The sequence below is a fragment of the Mesocricetus auratus genome, unplaced genomic scaffold (assembly GCF_017639785.1).
Source record: "Mesocricetus auratus isolate SY011 unplaced genomic scaffold, BCM_Maur_2.0 Super-Scaffold_100691, whole genome shotgun sequence".
NCBI classification, from domain to species: domain Eukaryota; kingdom Metazoa; phylum Chordata; class Mammalia; order Rodentia; family Cricetidae; genus Mesocricetus; species Mesocricetus auratus.
Genome location: NW_024429267.1, coordinates 31,038,910 through 31,050,431, shown reverse-complemented (window position 1 = coordinate 31,050,431; position 11,522 = coordinate 31,038,910). Strand labels below are relative to the sequence as shown.

The 11,522-nt window shown below is 36.3% G+C and overlaps 1 protein-coding gene across 4 annotated transcripts in view; it reads right to left on the bottom strand.

The window, feature by feature from the left end:
* Positions 1 to 2,329: 2,329 nt before the first annotated feature.
* Positions 2,330 to 11,522, bottom strand: part of LOC101829548 (phospholipid scramblase 1) — a 36,719-nt gene continuing 27,526 nt past the window's right edge. For 3 of the 4 annotated variants that reach the window (XM_040740031.1, XM_040740030.1, XM_040740032.1), the window contains 6 exons: positions 9,309 to 9,351; positions 6,572 to 6,792; positions 5,989 to 6,102; positions 5,316 to 5,477; positions 3,978 to 4,139; positions 2,330 to 2,527 (listed from right to left, as the gene is read on the bottom strand). In XM_040740031.1, coding sequence (XP_040595965.1) covers positions 2,480 to 2,527; positions 3,978 to 4,139; positions 5,316 to 5,477; positions 5,989 to 6,102; positions 6,572 to 6,792; positions 9,309 to 9,351 — 750 coding nt within the window. In that variant the 3' untranslated portion in view covers positions 2,330 to 2,479. The remainder of the gene's footprint in view (positions 2,528 to 3,977; positions 4,140 to 5,315; positions 5,478 to 5,988; positions 6,103 to 6,571; positions 6,793 to 9,308; positions 9,352 to 11,522) is intronic. The other variant, XM_040740033.1, reaches the window with a different exon arrangement.

The following is an 11,522-nucleotide window of genomic DNA, read 5'->3' as shown; positions in this document are numbered from 1 at the left end:
CCAGAGTGCATCAGTTCACCTCGTACATTTGAAAGATGGGTGATTTCAATGCATGGGCTGTAAATCTGGCTTTAAATAGTAAGGAAACTCCAAATCAAGTAGGTATTGACCATGTCACAGACATTCTCAGCTAAGATGGATACAGTGGTTCCTACCAAACTAACTAAAGTGCTGAGGGTCAAGGTGAGTCTTTAGGGATACAGCAACTACCAGAAAGGGAGTCCAGTCCATGGATGAGACAAGATCAAGATAAATGCTTAAGCATGGATGGGAACAATACAAAAGAAAGCTTCATTTGAGTATTTACTTTGCTGAGAAGTAGGGAAGTGAAATGGATGCATATTGTATAATGGGATAGATAAAAATCCTATGAAATTGTTATGGGGGACTACACAATTCTTCAGAAGGAGCTCTTATAGTCGTAACAAGTGTTAAGGAGGAGGACTGGAGATGTAGATCAATTGGTACAGTGTTTGCCCACATGTAAAAAGCCCTTGAATCAATTTCCAACACTGAATAAAGTTGGGCATGGTAGAATATGCCTAGAATCCTGGAAGTTAGTTAGGTGGAAGATGTAAACAGAACAGAAGTTTCAGATAATCTTTGACTACATACCGAGTTCGAAGTCAATCCGGACTACATGAAACAATTGCTGAAATAATAAGATCCATTGGGTCAACTCAGTTTTCCTCAATGAACGTGAAGCTTTGTCATAAATGTCTTGATTTCTACTTTTGAAGTAGAAGACACATGGCCAGCATGTCCTACTCCATTCTCCACAAAATCCTGGATTGCTCTCTGTATGCAGCCTGATCTTCATAATGTGGCCAGCAAGGTGAGGCCTCTATTTCAACCCTCTCCATCCTTGTCTGCCATGGCAGATTAGCTTTCAAACTGCAGTCCAATTCCTTATAGAAATTCTGCCTTCTCTCTTCTTTTTCATATTAACTATCTCAGTTTGTATGTTGTAGATCCTGACTATTCTTCACTAATTGGTATATGAATATTTTCAATAAGACCTTGTGGTGGTTTGAATGAGCAAGGTCTTCATAGGTTCATATATCTGAATGTTTGTTTCTCAGTTGGTGCACTGCTTAGGCCAGATTAGGAGTATGACCTTGTTTGAGGAGGTGTGTCATCAGGAATGGACTTGGAAGTTTCAAAAGCCCAAGCCAGACCCAGTCTCCCACTCACTGCCTCCTGCTTGTGGATCAGATGTAAGCTCTCAGGAAAAGCTCTAGCAACATGCCTGTATGTCACCATGCTCCCAGCCAAGAGTCATAGGCTCATCCTCTGAAACTGTAAACAAGCCCCAAATAAAATGCTTTCTTTTGCAAGCTGTCTTGGTTATGGTGTCTCTTCACAGCAATAGAGCAGTAAGCAAGACAGACCTTAAGTGCTGTCCTAATATTTTCTGCATGTATGCTTGCTCACATCTTGAGTACAATGCTTTAATTGACTATTGAGGCAGAATAACTTCACTATGTTAACAGAGCACAAGCAGGGCACAATGCTCCTAGCAGGCAAATAGTAGATCTCCAAAGTAAGTAAATTCATGAGACGTTACTATGGTATTTTTTACTATACAAACATGGACAGTAGGCTTCAGATGATGTAAACTCTATGGCAGAGGGTGGCCAGTCAGAGCTCCGTGACTGGCTGCCTAAGGATCAGCATTTTAGCCATCTTTTCATGTTCAAGCCCAGTGTTGTCTACCAACATTCAGCCTGTTGCAGATTTTACCCCCATCCCTGACTTCAAGCCCTGCACATGTTTTTTGTGCTGAGCATAAGAAAGGAAAGTCAGTGTAGCTGCATAGGAATATTTCTCTCTCCAACAAAAGGAGAATGAATGTCTTCCCAGTATTCAGAGTGAATTTGATGCAAATTCAAAGTCATGGAACAGAAATCCCATCTTCAAAGTTTCCTGCATTGGCCTGAGCCATTTTCCTGTATTTTGGAATCACTAGTTTTCACAATGAAGCCCTTTTCTCATTTTAGTTTTGGAAATTGCTCATGTTCTGGGATGGAGAGGTGTGCATTAGATTCTCACAGTCCATACACAGACTTTAAAAGTTTAATACATTACTAATAGAAAATTTTACTGCCACCAATTACATAAATTGAGGCTCAAGGATCACCATAGAGCTTGAAAGATACAGGATCAGGCACAGGGACACTCCTGTAAGTGCTTTTTGATGGAAGGACAAGGGCAGGAACAATAAAGTTTCTAAGTATTATGCTGATTTTCCCAAAGAAAAAGTGAATATCTGCTATAACATATAAGAGCATGTAAGCTAGTGAGCTAGGAAATAAACTTGAAAAGTCAATCATATGACAGTGGAGTTATGCACCACCTAGTTTAATTCAAGGATAGATGAGTGATTTCAATGAAAGAAACCACACTGTTTCCTCTTCGTCTTAATCAGTGTTCCAGCTTCACATTTTCTGAGGACACATTCATCGATTCATTAAAATAATCATAGTTTTGGTCTATGGCCTCCACCAGTTTCAAAAAACATGAAATCCTAGATAAGGAGAAAAATAGTAAAGTCAATTATCAGCAATAAAAGCGAGGCTACTTTTCAAATTAAGAAAATGGAGGGAACTCAGCTGTGGGAGGCAGTAGAGTTTTGAGGGTGAAGTCACACTGGTCTACACAGTGAGACCTTTTCTCAAAGCAAAGACGAACAAGATATTAAAGAATAAGCAAAGTATAAACCAAGCCAAAGAGGAAAAAAGGGAAATGAGGTCTGTGGATTACAAATGAAATGCTACACATTTATAAGAATGAAACTTCTCATAAACAACAAAATGGATTAACCTGGAAGGTAGTAGTTACATGAAATAAATCAGAGAAGAAAATAAAATATAGCACACTCTCACGTGCTGAATGTAAAGATGTTAAACTCATCACTCTAAACAAAGAGAATAGAATTATAGCCTGAGGATGGAAGTTGGGTTGTGGGAATAAAAGTTGTTTTAAAGGCTCTAAATGTTCATTAATGAAGAATAAGTCCTAGTGATTCACACAGGGACTGTGACTGGAGGTATATCACGGCATTGTATATTTCCAAATTGCTAAATAGCACATTTCAAATGTTCACATTGAAATATAAAGACAATCCTTGAGGTAATGTATATGATGGTTAGTTTGATATGATCATTGCACAACCAAAACTTCAATCAAGATACCATGTGAAACCACGTAAACACATACATATAATATTTATCTATTGAAGTAAATAGAATTGTTGCAATATTGAAGCTTTAATTAAGGAATTAGCTATCACTCATATCTCAAATTTGCAGAATAACATGCTAAATCCTAGCAATTTCTAACCTGGTTTATAATCACTAACATGGCAATGTTTGACTAAGCTATCATTTCATTTCCTTGATCTCTATGACTTTTCTCTCATCATTGAAGAGCAAATATTTAAAAAAAAACAAAATCTCAATGGGTGTGGAAGCTTGGATGTATATTCTTATTGATGGTTATACTTCATTTTATTTTAGTCAAATAATATGTCAAGATAAAACTCTTTGTTTCAACAGCTTTTATTACATTGTAATACATTACAGTATTAATTCCTTGAAATCTCAATTTAACATTTTGTTTAGTAAAGTCAGAATCTCTCAACAGGTGAGCTTTGTATCTTTGATTTGAAACTGCATGGCTTCTCTGGATAGAAAATATATTCCCCGTGATTCCAAATTGTAAGAATTACCTGAAATCATCTCAGAGTTAGAGCTATATATTACCTCATCTATAAAATCGGGGAAGTAAGAATGTATTCCTCCTTTGGTTAGTTTTCCTTTTCCTAATTTTTTAGAATCTCATGCATACATGCAATGAAATATGATCATACCCACTTCCCATCTCCCTAACTAAGAAGGTGATCTTAAAGTGTGCAGTTTTCATGTTATCTTCATGGGGACTCCACCTGAAATAACAATCACAAGGAACAGACTTACTATGAGGAAGCACGCTCCAAGCATCACAGCCTTCATCTTTACATCAAGGTCCATCGGGAACTGGATCCCAAAACTGTCCACATCTGTCAGTATCTCCTTCAGAAAACCAGACCAATGCTTGGAAATCCTGCCAATCACAATTTTTTCATCCAGAGATTTGATCTGAATTGGAAAACAAAAATCAGTGAACAAAGGGAGAGGCTTAGAAAGCTCTTGAAAACTAAACAAACAAACAAACAAACAAACTACTTTCAGTGTTTGAATAAGAGGAATCCATTCAAATCATCCTGTCATGTAACTAAACATTTGAAGCCTTGCTATATAAAATAGGAATTTGGGGCATTATATATGAAAATTCACAGTGTTTCTCCATTGTTTTTACTAGTTTCTTAAAAGTAAGTTGTATATCAGCTTAAGTTCTGTTAGTGTTTCTGAAAATAGAAATAATTTTGCACATATCTAGATGCTTTCTCGAATAGACCTGTTTTTACACATATACTATATAAAGTTTTTATAGGACATATTATATTTCCTCACACATGCCAAGAACCTTATACATGATGATTTGTAAGATATCGTGTAGTGTTTCTGTATTACTTGTGTTTTCTTAGAGCTGCCCATGTCTGTGATTAGGTTTTTAGGTCACTGAAGGCAAGGCTTCATGTATATGTAACTGGATTCTAAGACAGCAATGAAAAACCTGCATGGCTACCAGGTGCATTAGGCCATGTGACAGAGTGACCCCCACAGACACGCTGTCCTGGGCATGAAGAAGAGTTCTAAAGGCTCATCAGGAAGGGGTAGCCCTCATCAACTTTAGAGTATTTTTGCCCCTCTGTGGAAATGTAGGCCTAATATTTTTTCAGGTTTTCTGAATTTTGAAAAGGATTAGAGTTAAAATGACAAAATTTCCCTCATCTTTAAAAATTCCTCCAGGAAGTAAATGTAAAAACATGTTTTCCAGTGGACTAACTGAACAGGGAGATCACAGAGAAGCATACTTGGACAGTAGACACTATATCTGCACTAGCTTTTCTCTTCTAAAAATGATTCACTTGTTTATTTTATTTATTTAAACCTTTTTTCTTGAAACTGCTTCTTGTCAGGTAATAGTCATAAGAATAAGAAAAGTAGCCAATACAGAAATTGTGGTTATTTTTAGATGACTGTACATATTTCTTATTTGACACTGACCTTTCACTGGACCAGAAAATATTTCTATGACCATGTTATTTGTCTTCTAAAATATTTGTACAAAAATCTCCATTTAATTCAACTGTAGGTCATTGAAAAATTTATAAGGAAAAGAAATCCAATAAAGATGATCACATCTGTTACCTCAAAATCAACATTTCCTACACAGCTGCATGTGATACATGGACCAATAATTTTTAGAACAGCCTGCTTCTTCTCATTTTGAACTGTAAACTTTGGAGCACACGGGTGCCAAGTCTGAATAACATAACCTATTGGTACTCCAGGAGGAATTTGGACTTCTATCTACAAATGAAAAAGAGCATTGATCAATATGTTAATCAGATTGTTTATTTGTGGCTTCATTTACTAAGAATGACACACAATGAGTCAATCTACAATTCCCCTTAATTAGAGCAATGCTATCTCTTTTGCTAATTCATGGAAGAGACAACACACCAAGTAAGATGAATTAGCTTGCATCAGATTCCTCAGCTAACACACAGAAGGGATGGATTTTAAACATTTAAAAACTTGCATGCTTCACTTTCCTCAAACACGTTCTCCTCAGACACTGCTATGCATGGCAGATTATACCTGGTCTAAATAGCATTTACTCTAAATACTTTAATAAAGTAATTCTTTATTTTAAAAAAACTCATTCTCTCAAAGTACAGTAAGTATAGTATTAAACTTTAAATAGCTTTTTCTTGTTATCTCTTTTTGAGCATACTTTAAGGATATTATTTATAGAATCACTGGAGTATGTGGGCAGACATGGTCCAGGGCTAGTAAAATCCAGGCAAAGGCTACCTACCTTCACTATAAAGTCTCTGTGCCCTGGTATCTGCTTTGAAAGCCACATTTGAAATAAGTAGACCATAAAGTGATGTGAGACAGACAGATGGTCTTTGGCTGAGGACATCTCCATCTGGGGAATGTTTATTACAGAAGATACAATTTACTGTATTTATTAAAAGAAAAAGAAGTGAAAAATACAGGAGATGATTTTTTTCTATTTGTCCTCCAGTGGAGTCCAAGTCATCAGATAAATCACAAGTTGGATACATCTAGCCTTCTCCCTACTCTTTTGTTAATGCACTCTATTTCTAGAAAAATATTCCCAGACATGCAGCTCCATTAGTTTGGTCCATCCTAGTCATGATCATTTCTGACAAGAGATTTGGTCAAAATGTCTTCCCCTGAACATCAGAAACTGTTGTTTGAGTTGTTACCTAGCCACTAAGGGGAGATTATCTAGGGGCATAGACTTAGTCATTTATCTTCTTTCCTACAGTTGGAAGAAGATGAAAGCATTGTTCATGGGTCACTTTTTAAAATATCAATCACATGGCAAAAATTCCTGCTATCTTGAAAACTGTTGGTATCTGTGCACAGACCTTCTGGAGGCAGCAGGGACAGAGACAAGAGCTACATCTTAGTGGTCGTTTCAAAATTATAACTTCATGTCCCAAGTTATCAAGAATCCTCATGGAGAAACACCTAGATTCCCCACAGCAAATGCGTGTGCAGAAACTGGACTCCTCTACTGCATAGTAAACTTTCTGCCCAAGTTTGTTCTTGATTTTGTATTTGTTAGCAGTTTCAAAACCTAAAATGGCTAAAAGAAAAAACAGAAAGTCAGTCAACAGTGCATTAAAATTCTCAGTCGATCCTAAGACCACATAATATCTAGATAGTCTGGGTCTAGATGGTATTCCAGATAGCACAAAGAGAGAAAAAAGGAAGGTATGAGTAGATAATCCAATCTGAGGGAAGGAAAGGCAAAAGAAAAGGAAGAGAGGCTAGCGAACAAAGAAGAAACGGAGTACCTCTGGGAGACATGGAAAATGAAACAGTCATTGTTGGTGCTTCTATGATCTAACTCATGAAGGATACAACTGCACGGGTCAGGCACAGTGGTGACAGATGCTGGATAAATATCCACTACTCTAGTATAGTTTTTATACACTATGCAGAAGCTAAAGAATGACTAATGTTTTTAAAATTATGTGAATATAGGAAATCAGTTGGGTTGAGATTTTGTTTTATAAACTGTATTTTTTGCATTATGGTGAAGCAATGGCGAGACTTACTCTTCATGCACTCATGTGAAGTGGGTGAGATTGAAAATGGAAGGTGAATAATAATATTGCACTGAGCCCAGAGTCCCCTTGGAGAGTGTAGGTAGGTACCAGACAAGTGGTAAGTGTGAGAAAGGTGCATGGTAACTCAGCTAAGATTTCAACTTTCATATCACAGTATAGTGTCATGATACCACAATGGCAAAGGCATTGCAAATGAACTCTGCCTTAAGGGTGTTCTTTTTAATGCTAAACCACATGGATGCCAAATGCATATTTTCAAATATTATCCTAGCAAAATCCAGTTGTGGGGATCTTCTCTCATTTAGAGACAGAAAGAGAAATTAATAGTCAAATCTGCCCATAGAAAAATGTCCTTCAGAAGTCCTAGTATTACGGACTCATTTTTGAGCTTTTGATGATACTTGGAGGCCTTAGATAGAGTCACTTAAAAATTGGCATGCTATCAATACCTGCCACAAATAATTTTGCAAAGATTTTAAAAACTACTTAAAAATTAGTTTTTTACTAAGAGAGCATTTATTATTCAAATAGCAATTCAATTATGTAACTTGATCTATACTTGTTTATCTATAAAGTGAGATCAACAGGCTTACTAGTTTTCTTCCAGTTCCATGGAAAATTAAAACCAACAAAATGAATCTCTAGCAGGCAGGGCTACAAATGTAGTTCTATGGTAGCATAATTGTTTAGTGTGCACAAGGCTCTAGGTTTGAGTCCTAGGAGTGCAAAAAAAACCTACAGAGTTACATCTATTTCCTTTTTAATAATATAAAAGTACAAATGCTGGTTATAAACTCAGATGATGAAAATAGAGAAGTCATCATCTTTTTTATTATTTATAATATTAAAAATAATTCCATTTAGGAAAATAAGCAAAATTCATAGACCTGGGTATTTTTTAATCAAGGACTGAAGAACTAGTGAATGTGGATTAATTATTACATAGGGAATACATTTGCTGAAAAAATAATTTTAAACTTACATGTCTAAAAATAGAAATTGAAGGCTATGTAATATATAATATCTGACTTCGTGACTTAAATTCTCAATAGTATATACTGTGGAATTGAATCTTTGTAAATATTCAATATACAAAAGATTATAAAGAGATAGTGTTCATTTCCAGATAAAAACTTGTTTTAGAAAAACATAAGCCCAAAATATTACAATATCTAGTAATGTACATTAAAGGCAATTTAAATGATATAAGAACTATGTACTTTAATGAAGTTCAGAAATGTGTACACAATGCATGTTCTAATTTCTCCATGAAACAAAACTTTGTAAAGAGGTAACTATAAATTTAAAAGATGTACTCTAGGTTTCAGTTAAGTTTTTGCCATGCTCTGGTTGACAGAAGGAGACACAGTAGTTCATACATCTTCCCATGCTCCCCCTCCCTCTGGCAGTTATTATGATTTTCTAGCAGCTTCTTCAGTTCCTTTTTGCACCTGGAGATACTGCACCTGTGGAGACATCTGTAGGCACCTAGCCCATGCTCTGCACAGCATCTCCAACAAACAGGGACCTGTGCTGAGCTAGGAAGTGTTGAGAAGCTCTATAAGACCCAGATTCCATTGTCTGGCAGGGCACTACCACTGATTTGACAGAGCACTTCCATCCTAATTCCAAAAGACCATTCCATTCATTGTGGGATCTGCATCATTGAAGGGGGTTCTGTGCAAGTCTCACACCGGGCACAACTTGGCAGACAGAAGCTAATAAATCAAGGAGGGTGGTAAAAAGTGGCATGATTTATAGATGTGGGAGGAAACGTAAGGTTTGGGTGTTCTTTTTCAAATTAGTATCTGTATTATGAGGGCAGTTGACATAATATTTACCAAGAGATTCCTAATTTATAGAAATGAAAATTTCTAGATAGAACTTGTTCGAAGACTATGAGGAAAAGACATTGTGAGCAATTAAGTTTGCTGTTCTGGGTCCTCTAGAATGCAGTATTTGTGGTATTCAGTATGCCCTTACTTTCGTTGTCTTTCTAGAAATATGATGAATAGGACAAAATACACACCTTCCACAAACTCAAGGTCCTGTTGAATCAGAATGTGATCTATCTGTCATAGTGAAAAGAAAATTAAGAATTTCAGATGTTTTAGTCAACCAAATCTGGATACATATTTTTATTATTTATAACAGACTGCCAACATTTATCAGTATCAAATTCTCATAACTTTATTTTTAACAAAACCATATTTAACAGTTTTTCATTAAAATATAATCTGCTGAATTAATTTATGATTGATGTGGGAAAATTAGGTCAATTTGACCTAACCTGAGATATCTATAAAAATTAGAAAGTAAGGTTTTTTCTAGATTATTTTTGTGAAATATGAAAACATCTTTATCTGTTTAAGAGGTTTTGTTGCTCATCTGAAAATTATTCTTGATGTCATCGTTTGTGGTAACTGAGGGTTCTGTATATCTTATGATTTGTGGACTTCTGTGTGGTAGGGTTTTTTATTTTTGTTTTTTGAGTAGTGTTTCCTTATCTAGTCCATGATGGCATTGCATTTATATCTTTGACTTAGCCTCCTTAGAGCTGGGTTTAGGGCATGGGTCACCATGGCCTACATGATGTTGACTTATTTTTCCTCAATATATGTTTTTATTTAAATTAGAAGCATGAATGCTTTACATGTCAATTCCAGCTCTCTCTCCCACCCCTCCTCCCTTATCCATCCACCAGCTCCCCAAACCCCCCACCCAATCCCCACATCATTCTCCAGGGAGGGTGAGGCCCTCCTTGGGGGGGATCTCAAAAATCTGTCATTTCATCCAGGGTAGGACCTAGGCCCTTCCCCATGTGTCCAGGCTGAGAGAGCATCCCTCTATTTGGAATGGGCTCCAAAAGATCATTCATACACCATGGTAAACACTGATCTGCTACCCAAGGCCTCAGTGATTTCTGTGGTACCTTCACTGACACTACATTCATGGAGTCTGGATCAGTCCCCTGTTGGCCTCTCAGCCCATGATGTTTGAAAGTATTTCTGAGAAATATTTGCTGAACTCCAGATGCTCTTTTGGAAAAAAACACTGAAGCATAGACTCTTACTTTATCTATCTGATTTATAAAACAAAGTAACTATCAACTTAGCATTGCTATGTTAAACTACATGCAGTACCCTAAAACCCAGAATTTTCTTCTCTTATTGTTAGCATTTGAAACATTGAAATGAAAAGCAGTGTGAATGAAAAGTATATCTTTATTAATTACAAGAAAATAGTAGATTTTCATGCTATGCACAGAATATAGATTCATTTTTCAGTACAACTTACTGAATCTGGCCTCTAAGATTCATTAAATGTTTGTTTAAAACACCAAGACATTTATTCAGTATTGCGATTAAAGAGTACAGGATACAGAATCAAAGCATGAGGTTCAAGAAGGCAGATCTGTTTTCATAGATTTATAATGCCGAGTCACTATGCTAACTCTGAGTTTTCCTCTTGTGTAAATGGCTATAATTATAGTACTTATACATCATAAAATTTCAATAAAGAGTAAACTGTTAACCCATATAGCATCTATTGAGTGCAAGCATTCGTCCTTTCTCTACATCCATACCAGATTTTGTTGTCAATTGTCTCTTTGATAATGATTCCAGGTGAGATAGAATCTCAAAAATGTTTTTAATCTGTATTTTTAAATCTTTTTTATTTTAAAACAATCTTTTCTCATTTTGCACACCAATCCCAGTTTCCACTCCCTCCCCTCCTCCTGCTTTCTCCACCTTCACCCACCCTACTCCCTATCCACTCCTCAGAGAGGGTAAGGCTTCCTTCCAATGGGGAGTCAATGAAGTCTGGCACATCACTTTGAGGCAGGACCAAAGCCCTCCCTGCTATATCTAGGCTGAGCAACGTATCCCTCCAAAGAGAATGAGCTCCAAAAAGCCAGTTGAAGCACTAGGGATAAATCCTGATCCCACAGCCAGCAGCCCCACAGACAGCTTCTACAGCTAAGGATAATGAACACTTTTATTGATGTTTACTAGCCACATGAATTTCTTCCTTTTGAAAACTCTCTGCTCATTCGATTCTATAGCCTCATTTTTTGTTGGATGCTTTGTTTTCTTGAAGTTTAGTTGTTTTGGTTATTTTTGTTTTGAGTTCTTACTATACTTCATACACTAATCATCTATCAGATATATGGGTAGGAAAGATTTTCTTCTATTTCCTGGGCTGCCTCTTGACTCATTGAATTTTGTTTGTGGTAATAAGA